Here is a 9,531-nt window from a genome sequence, read left to right as displayed (position 1 = left end):
CTTATATCCCCACCCTATATCCCTGCAAAATAAGCAATGCCTGGTTCCATGTCCACTTTGTTTTTGTTTTACAAACCGGAATATCTCCCCATGCCCAGCCCTGGTCCCTAACTGAAAAATATTCTCGTGTCTGTGAGCTTTCGGGATTACATAAGTAATTTTCTCATAACAGTCCTGTGAGGTTGGCATTGCAATCATCGTTATCTTCATTTTACAGAGAGGGAAACCTCTTTTCAGAAATGTGAAATAGCTTGCCAGTGGTCAAACAGCTATAAAATGTCGGTCAAACCCAGACTCAAAGAGCAGCCCTGCTCCCAGCATCCCACAGGGCCTGGTAACCCACAAGTGCTGGAATCACTGAGGCCCCTAGGGCCACCACGGCGGGGAAGGAGTCAGGAGGAATTGGTGCATCCTTCAGTACAGGCCATTTGCCTGGCAGTAGTGGGCACACAGCTGCCGGTGGTACTGCAGGTGATAATCCTTTATCACCTTTCCCACAATGTAGATAAATTCGTCAAAGCAGATCTGGTTGTCTTTGTCCTTGTCCGCCACTTGAAACAGCTGCTTCAAATACTCCGGCTGACTCCGGCCCTGGAGCAGAGCAGCAGGAGCAATTGGTCAGTGGGGATCATCGGAATGACAGACATTAACACCACTGTCTCTACCATGCTCTACCTTGCCCAGGTCGTCACAAAATCCATAAAGGCAGACGGTACAAGGATCATTATCCCTGTTTTACAGAGGAGGAAAGAGGCTTGGAGAGAGGTAAAGCAGCTTTCCTTGGGGTCAATCAATAAACAATTATTAAGCGCCTACTACGTGCCAGGTACTAAGGCTGCTAAGCTCTGGATCACACAACTAGCAACTGGCAGAACCAAGAGACAGACCCAGGTCTTTTAACTCCAGGGTTTTCCGCCGTGCCAGTGACTGTGCCTGCCTTATATCCAGACCTATTATAGGGTCCCTGCCCTCAAGAAACTTCCACTCTGATGAAGTAAATGAAGCCGGCCTTTGTTCTTCACTCATTTCAGTTATATCTGACCCTGTGACCCTATTCGGGGTTTTCTTGGCATAGATAATGGAAGGGTTTGCCGTTTCCTTCTCCAGCTCATTTGACAGATGAGGAAACAGAGGCAAACAAGGGCAAGTGACTTGCCCAAGATCACACAGCTAATAAATGTCTGTAGCCATAGTCAAATTCAGGAAGGTGAGTCATCTATACAGCTGTGCTGCTTAGCTGCCCTAGGAAGAGACAGTACTGGGAAGCAAAGGAAGACAATGTTGATTGGGTAGAGGCACTGCAGCCTAGTAGATAAGGCACTAAACCTCGAGTTGGGATGATCTAGCTTCAAATCCCACCTTGGACATTTAGTACTGGTGTGACCTTGGACATGTCATTTGACTTCACCTGTACAGTGAAGTCATTGGATGAGATAGCTTCTAGGGTCCCTCCAGGTTTTAGATCTAGGATCCTAAAACATAGAATTAGAATGGTTTCAGGTAGGATTGGGTAGGTAGGTAGGGGGAAACTAGGTGGCACATTGGCTGGAGCACCAGGCCTAGAGCCCAGAAGATCTGAGTTCAAATGTGACCTCAGACACCTACTCGTTGTGCCGCCACAAGCAAATCACTTGACCTGTTTGCTTCAGTTTCCTCAACTGTAAAATGAGTTGGAGAAGGAAATGGCAAGCCATTTGTTGGGCAAACCCCAAAAACAGGGTCACGAAGAGTTCGGATGTGACAGCAAAAGGCCTTAAAAGCCACTCCTGACCTTAATACCCCAAGACAAGAGGAAGACAAGTAACAGGATGACAAGGAGGTGTGTCAAGGAGTTCAGCCACAAGAGTCAGAGGAAGGAAGAGGGAATGTGGTGACAGGCAAATCCCTGGAGGTTTGTGGTGCTGGTGACAGAAAAACATGGCCCGTATTCTCCTCCCCATTCTTGGCAAGCCACCTTGTCTCTTCTGGGTTATCTGCCTCCACTCCTACATTTCTGCCTCCGCCAGAAAATCTATCCGGTCTGATTAGATATGAACTCGACGGCTTCCTCTCACCCGAAGCTCACTCTTAATGTGGGACTTCTGCTGCTCTCTATCAGACTCTCTGGTCCCATTATGTAATTATTCCTGCTCCCAGCACCACCCTTAAAATTCACCTCCTCTGATCTTTTATCATTATCATTCTGTTATCTGTATGTCATATTTCATAGAGAGAGACATATGTCTTCCTATCTCTCTGTCTATAGATATTCTTTGTGGGGGGGGGGGGGGTTTCTAATTTGCATTTATTATTTTTCCTTTTTATGTTAATTTTTAATTTATGGAATAAAATTAGCCTTTCCATAATAACATAGTACAATAAAAAAAAAGATGATTGCATATGAAGCTGCAAATCTACCACGTACAACTTGCTATTCCTTCTAAATACACAACAAAGTTGTCATGTAAATTTCTTTTATTTTCCTTTTTTCTTCCCTCCCCCCACTCTAAAGACAGCTATCTTTAGAAACAAATAGATATATATAGAGAGATCTATTATATATACACACACATATATATGCACATAAAATTATTCTGTACATACTTCTTTTTATCAGTACTTTCTCTGGAAACAGGCAGCATCTATCTTCATATGTCCTTTATTTATAATTAGTTTATTTATAATAGTCAAAATGACTCAGTTGCTCAAAGTCATTCTTAAAACAATATTGCTGTTACTGTATACAGTGTCCTCTTGGTTCTGCGCGCTTCACTTTTTATCATTTCCTCTAAGTCTTTCCATGCCTTTCTAAGATCACTGAGCTCACCATTTCTTATAGCGCAGTAGTATTCCATCACAACCATATACCACAACTTGTTTAGCCATTTCCCAATTGATGGGTTATAATTGCTGTCTATATATATATTCTAAAACAGCATGAGCAATTTGACCCTTAAATGATAAGGACCAGCCTGGAGGTAGAGGGCTGCCAGCCTGGAGGTAAGGGGACTTCCTTGCCTGTAGTAAAGTGAATAGAGCACTGGATCTGAATTCAAATCCTACCTCAGGCAACCTACTAGCTGTGTTACCCTGGGCAAGTCATCTGATGTCTGCCTGCCTCAGTTTCCTTGTTTGTAAAATGAGCACAATAATGGCACCTACCTCCCAGGATTGTTGTGAGGATCAAATGAGATGTTTATAAGCGTTATATAAATGCTAGCCATTCGTATTCCCTATCTAGGACTCTCAGAGCTAGCACTCCCAGCCAGTCTGCCCCCTGCCCCCCCCTCCCCACACACACACTTCCTTTGCCTGAAACTGAGGGAAAGCGGCTTAAAATGGATGCTCTAAGGTAGATGGCACTGTTTTCCTGGCAGGAACACTTCTAAAAGCTTCTGGGAAGTAGGTAGGACGTCAGGAAACTAAATAAATATCCTGGGACAGCCAGCACACTCCAGGCCGTTCCTGAAGAACCTGCTCATTAGCTTAATTAAGGAGCTGAGCTGGTCTTGGCTTGATGACAGAATAAGAGTGGAAGGAGGCTGAAGGAAATAGACATTGGAAATGAGTTCCAAGTTCACCAGCAATGGGATCCTGAACACTTTCATGGGTTGGGAAGGGGGGAAAAGGGTAACCTTTTTTTTTTAGTCTGTTCCTAGAGTTAAGGGGTGACTGGGCTGAGGAGAGGAAGGGGAGGAAAGAAGTCTGCCTGCCTCCAGGTTCTCGGATAGTAAGAAAATCCCTAAACCAATCTTCTCCCTCCCCAGGCCCTCAGACAGGAACGTCCCTTTCCTGGGAACTCTGAGAGCAAAGAGAAAAAGGAATTACCTATCCCCTTCTCATTCCTATCCCTGTCTCTATCATATTCCCCTCCCCTCCAGGGGAGGAGGGAAAGAAGAGATCTTGGCAGTTTTAGTGTGTAGCTAGGGGGCTGGCTGAGAGGGAGGAGATGGAACCCAGTGAATGAAGTCTGGATTCAAATCAAAGTCAGGAAAGGGCAGCGATTTCAGGCCTACCAGCAAGGCTGGGCCCAGGGCATGCACAAGAAAAAGGTTTAAATCTGAGATTAAGGGCAGGGATGAGCAGGAGCAGAAGCGGTATAGGATTAGGATAAAGGGTCTGGTAAGGTTTAAGAGTCAAGAGTGGGACTAGAGCACATATTCACAGTTTATGCCCACCAGAAAGAGCAATTTCATTCCCCCAACCCCTTCCTATTCGCTCCTAGCTCTCCCTATACCCCTCCAAGATAAATCTCCCCATAGTCAGAACTACCCTGGAGGTCCCATTCTAGATGCATCCTTCTCCCCACCCCCAGGGATCTGGCCCCAGAATCCCCTGGCATCTCCCCAGCCATACCAGACCCTCCATGAATCGGGGCATGTTTTCTGTGAGCAGGGCATTGAGCTCGTCCAGACTTAGGGTGTCCACGTCCCCCTCTCTGGCAGCATAGAGGTGGTAGCAATGAATGATATGAAAGATAGAGTCTTCTATTGGGGTGTCAGGCATGTTCAGCAAAGGCCAGTTTCAGGGTTCAAGTCAGAGGAAAGTCCTAGGAGTAGAGAAGAGAGAGAGCGGTTGAAAGAGGTGAAAGGACCAACAGAATGGGTAATATGGCCCTTGAGGGGGAACTGAGGAAGACCAGAGGAGACTTGGAAAAAGAGGGAAGCCGGGTTTGACAAATACACCAGAATTGGTCTTTCCTCTCATTCTAGGCCCTCCCTCCATCACACCGACCATCCATCATTTCTGTCCTTCCACACCTTGCTGAAAAAAAGAAAATAAGACCTTCAGGAAGCCAGTCCAGGTGGACTTCATTTTCGTCCACTCACTGAACTCACATCACACCTTCATCCTCCTCTTGCTTTTCAGCCTCTATTTCTGCATCTCAGACTGCCCTCAGTCTTCTCTCCCCCATTAAACTGGAAGCTCCCTGAGGACAAGGACTGTGTTTTCTCCTAAGAGGACAGGGGCTGTTTCCCCCATCAGACCTGGGACTCACCAAGCATCTGCTAGGTGGTGACAGTGAATACGGTGGAGTCACAAAGACCTGATTTCAAATCCAGCCTCCAGCACCTACTAGCTGTATGACCCTGGGCAAGTCAGTGTCTGCCTGGCTCATTTTCCTCACCAGAAAACGGACGTAATAACAGCACACACCTCCCAGGGCTGTTAGGAGAATCAATCAAATATTTATAAAGTGCTTAGCATGGTGCCCGGAACAACTCCACTAACTCCTGATCAGTCCTCAACAACAAACATAAGACTGAACAGGGGCAGCTCTGACAATGACACTTGACTGGCTCTCCCTGTCAGGTCCCTGGGCCCCACTCCCATCAAGGTCTTGGATTTTTAGGCCCCTGAATCACCCAGCTACATTATCTACACAGATGCACATGTAGATGGCCTGTCTCCTCCATAGGCCAGCTACAACGCCCCCATCAAAGTAAGGAATTGTCCAAGTTTGGCTTTTGGAGGGGATAGAAAAGACACAAAGCACATTCTAATCACTGACCAGCACCCCACCACCACCACCAAGAATATACCCTTGTCCCCATCCCACACCCTCCTCCCAACACCTCCCCGCCATGACTCCTCTTAGAGGAAACATTGACCTGACTCTCTGGCGTGGCTGGAGATGAACCCTGAGCCTGCGACCTCGCCTCAGTCACCAACCGATGCCAGGCAGGTGGCAGCTCCGTGAAGAGTGGTGGCATCTCTGAGCCCAGCAGCCCTTATGACCTCCTGCACTATTAGCCAGCAGAGAGCTATGCCTCTTGTAATTATCTTTCTTTGAATAATGCCTCTAATTGCTTGCCTCAGATGACATCACAAAAATGCCTGATTTCTGGTCTGAGCTCATCCAGTTTCAGGGACCCACCTTATCCTAAACTCACCAACATCCTGGTAGATTCTTAAAAGGACATCTCATCCTTACTCAACCCCACCAAAGGGTGATACCTTCAAATGCTGTGGGCTCAAGAATCTTTCAGTTAAAGGGAAATTTATCCATACATTAAAAACAAACACACCCTCCCTGGATCTCCCTCCCATTTCCCCTCCCCCTTTCCCACATCATCTTCCAAATCTTCCCATTAGGAAATCCAGTCTGTAATCTAACTTGGCAGGGAGGATAGGGAGACAGCTAAAGGACAAATTATTGGACTGAAGAATAGGGGTTGGGATCTGGCTAAATGTGTCTAAAGTTTGAGGAAAGATAGGAAGGAGAGGAGGAGAAGAGAGGAGAGAGGAGAAACAGGGATCAAAACTATTGGTCCAGACTCAAAAATCATATGATTCCAGTTATGAGGCAATTGTCTCTCAAGTTGGAGTTGTGTGCCCCACCTTCCCCATGACAGCCATTCATGGGCTCATCTTTAGTATGACTAAATAGACCCTAAAGTCATAATTGATAAATACTCCACCATACCTCCCCACATGACTGGCCTTCCCTGGCTTTGGGCCCATCAGGGCTACTACAGGCAGACAGAGAGGCAGGCTTAGAGGGGAGAGGGAGGGAGAAGTGGACCAACTCTGTAGGGGACAGTGGTCAGTGAATAAGGACCTCACCCTTTCATTTTCAGTGAGACAGAATGAATTATACCAGAAGAGTAAGCATGGATGAGTTGCTATTTGAATCAGAGAGTTCATTAAAATTATCTTTCCCCCATAGTAGACAAGGCCTGACTTAGACCAGACTGACAGTTTGGGTTCAAGATTAGAATGAAAGAAGTTACTCATCAAACATCCAACAGTTAAGAAGAAGGGTTTTCACCAGCCATAGCAGAGAAAGGCTATTCAGCCAGGATGTGGCCTTGATTCTGTTTAGGATGTAATTTGCCCGCCTCTTTGTTGGTCATTCTGGTCTGTCAGTAAGACTGAGGAAGAAGCTCTCATTTCACTCACCGGTTTTTGGGACATAAGCCATTGGGAAGCTGCATCAGTGTCCATAGCCTTGGTCCCCTGAGCCAATTAAGTCTCAAGGATAGCTTCAATATTTTTAAAAGGAAAAACTACCCTAGTCTATATGGAAGATGTTGCTCCTTTGTTGGTGGTCAGTTGTTTCAGTCTCGTCCAACTCTTTGTGACCCCATTTGGGGTTTTCTTGGCAAAGATTCTGGAGTAGTTTGCCATTTCCTTCTCCAGCTCATTTTACAGATGAGGAAACTGAGGCCAACAGGGCTAAGTGACTTGCCCAGAGTCACACAGCTAGTAAGTGTCTGAGACCAAATTTGAACTCATGAAAATGAGTCTTCTTGACTCTGGGCCTGGCGCTCTGTGCCACCTAGCTACCTATGGTACCACCTAGCTGCCTACCACATGCCAAAGCACACACTCCTCTTCTGAACTTCCCTCTGAGTGTGAAAGGCACAACCCTCCTTCCAGCCACTAAGGCTCACATCTTTAGTAACAAACTCAACATCTCACTCCCATTGGGTCCACATATCCAGCTACTTGTCAAATCCTGTTGTTTCTATCTCCACGATATTCATTTAATGTCTACTCTACTCTGATGGGGCCGCCATCCTTAATTCAGGTATTCACCACTTCTCACCTGGACTATTGCAAAAACTTAATTAGTCTCAGTACTTCAAGTCTTATCCCCTCCTCCGCAGCTGCCAAAGCCATTTTCCTAAAGGACGGTTCTGACCATGTCATCGCCTTAGTCCATCAATAACATTTCTTAGGTGCCAAACCTTGTGCTAAGCTCTGAGGACACAAAGAAAGGCAAAAAACATAGTCCCTACGCTCTATTGGGGTAACAACATGCAGCCAACTATGTACAAACAAGAGGCGGACAGGATAAATCAGGGGTCATCACAAAGGGAAGGCACTAAGATTAAGGAAGTCTGGAGAAGCCTCGGCAGACTCCTGTGGCCGCCTACTGACTCTAGCATAAAATATTATTTCATCTTGATCTCATCATTTTAAAATTTCTACTTTTGTGAAAGTTTATGATGGGCATAAATATTAATACAGTCAGGAGCACAGGCATACAGCTTACAAAAAACTTAATATATACATATCAGGGTCATGCTTAAAAAATTTTAATGATAGGAGTACGCAATAAAAAAAACCCACAATTTGGAGACAGTTGAGATAAAGAACCTTAAGCCTAGTCCTTTCATCTTTGAAAGGCAGGTCTCCAACAAGGTGCTGCCCACACAAAGATCATACAAGATTCCTTGATAGCAGAAAGCTCAGAGATAAGAATGCTTAATGATCCTCTAATTATTCTGACACCAGGTTGGCATGAAACAGGGAAACGAGTTCACCAAGGTCGTAGCCAGTGTCATAGATGATGACTGAGAGCCCTGGTGGCTTCTGCTTGCAGATGACCTTGTACTGACTGCATCCAGTCCCTGACCCCCTCCATGGCCGTTCAAAAGCAAAGGAAAAAGCAAGAAAGTGAAAGATGTGTACTGCCCCACTTAGGAAAACTGCCTAATATGCAGACGAAGAGATTGAAGCCTGTGGGGTAAAGCACCCTGCAAGGTCACACAGCTCATAATAGCAATAAGGATCCCCGCTCAAGCTTTGTCCTCCTTCCCCTCTGGCTAGTCCTTCCAAACACTTCAAGCTTGTTTAAGTGAAGGTCAGAAGAATCAGAGAATGACAACAAAAATAATAAGAAAATAAACCAAGTTTTTTGAGGCAATTGGGGTTAAATGACTTGCCCAGGGTCACACAGGTAGTGTCTGAGGTCACATTTGAACTCAGGTCCTCCCGACTCCAGGGCCCATGCTCTACCCACTGCACCATCTAACTGCCTCTTTTCCAAAGACTTTTTTTAAAAAAAAATTTTCATCCCTCCAAAATTTAAAAATAACAACAATGATATACAGGTAAAGAACTTCAGGACTGAATTGGGTTTTGTTTTGAGGGTTTTTTTTAGAGATGGACTATATCTCTACATTTATTAAATATAATCATTTTAGTATACACAGTCCATTTTTATGTTTCTCAACTAAATTATATTAGATCCATAAAAGAAAAGAAAACCTATATTGTACATATTTCAGTTTAAAAAAAAACGAAAATAGGGAGTTTTTTAATACTTCAAATTTCCAGTGGACCTTTGAACTCATCCCTGTGGATTCTTCCTCCATTAGTCAAGAACACAGTCCATCCATATCTTTTTCTTCTATAGATCTTTTATACACACCCTCAAGGCCCACCCCATATATAAAGATGAAGAAGCTCTCCTGGAAATCTCCTGGCATTTTACGGATACTGATGGACCATGCAGACTCTCCATTTGTTATCATTTCCATGTGCCTAACTTACCTCCTCTTCTACTCCATGTCTTTTATTCTCCATTGGTAATATGCCAAAACATGTTTACACCATCACCACCACCGCACCACCACCCCCATTGCCTTTTGTGTGAACTGAAACTTTTGATTCCCTCAGAGATGTTGGTTTTCCATAGATCACAGACCTCTCTTTAGCCACATTATTCAACAGTAATATTGGTGTTTTTAAAATGGTGCTCTGTTTCGAGGAGAAGCCTGAGGTCAAACATCGCACAGTTTCCTAAATTTATTGAAGCCT

General features: G+C 44.9%; 1 protein-coding gene across 1 annotated transcript; it reads right to left on the bottom strand.

Annotated features, from left to right (window-relative positions):
* Window positions 1–414: 414 nt before the first annotated feature.
* On the bottom strand, window positions 415–4,485 carry LOC118845830 (protein S100-A15A-like). Its single transcript, XM_036753870.1, has 2 exons — window positions 4,336–4,485; window positions 415–591 (listed from the first exon to the last, which is right to left on the bottom strand). Exons 1-2 carry the CDS (start codon window positions 4,483–4,485, stop codon window positions 415–417), a joined length of 327 nt encoding a protein of 108 aa, XP_036609765.1.
* Between the last annotated feature and the right edge of the window lie 5,046 nt (window positions 4,486–9,531).

Source organism: Trichosurus vulpecula, chromosome 4, assembly GCF_011100635.1.
Source record: "Trichosurus vulpecula isolate mTriVul1 chromosome 4, mTriVul1.pri, whole genome shotgun sequence".
Taxonomy (NCBI): Eukaryota; Metazoa; Chordata; class Mammalia; order Diprotodontia; family Phalangeridae; genus Trichosurus; species Trichosurus vulpecula.
The sequence above is the reverse complement of the archived record's forward strand: the minus strand, read 5'-3'. Positions and strand labels throughout refer to the sequence as shown.

What these genes read in the sequence shown, in the direction of transcription:
- LOC118845830 (XM_036753870.1), bottom strand. Translation starts at nt 4,485, where the DNA reads ATGCCTGACACCCCAATAGAAGACTCTATCTTTCATATCATTCATTGC. An exon ending in CCCGATTCATGGAGGGTCTG is followed by an intron (nt 592 to 4,335) that starts GTATGGCTGGGG and finishes GCTCTGCTCCAG; the next exon opens with GGCCGGAGTCAGCCGGAGTA.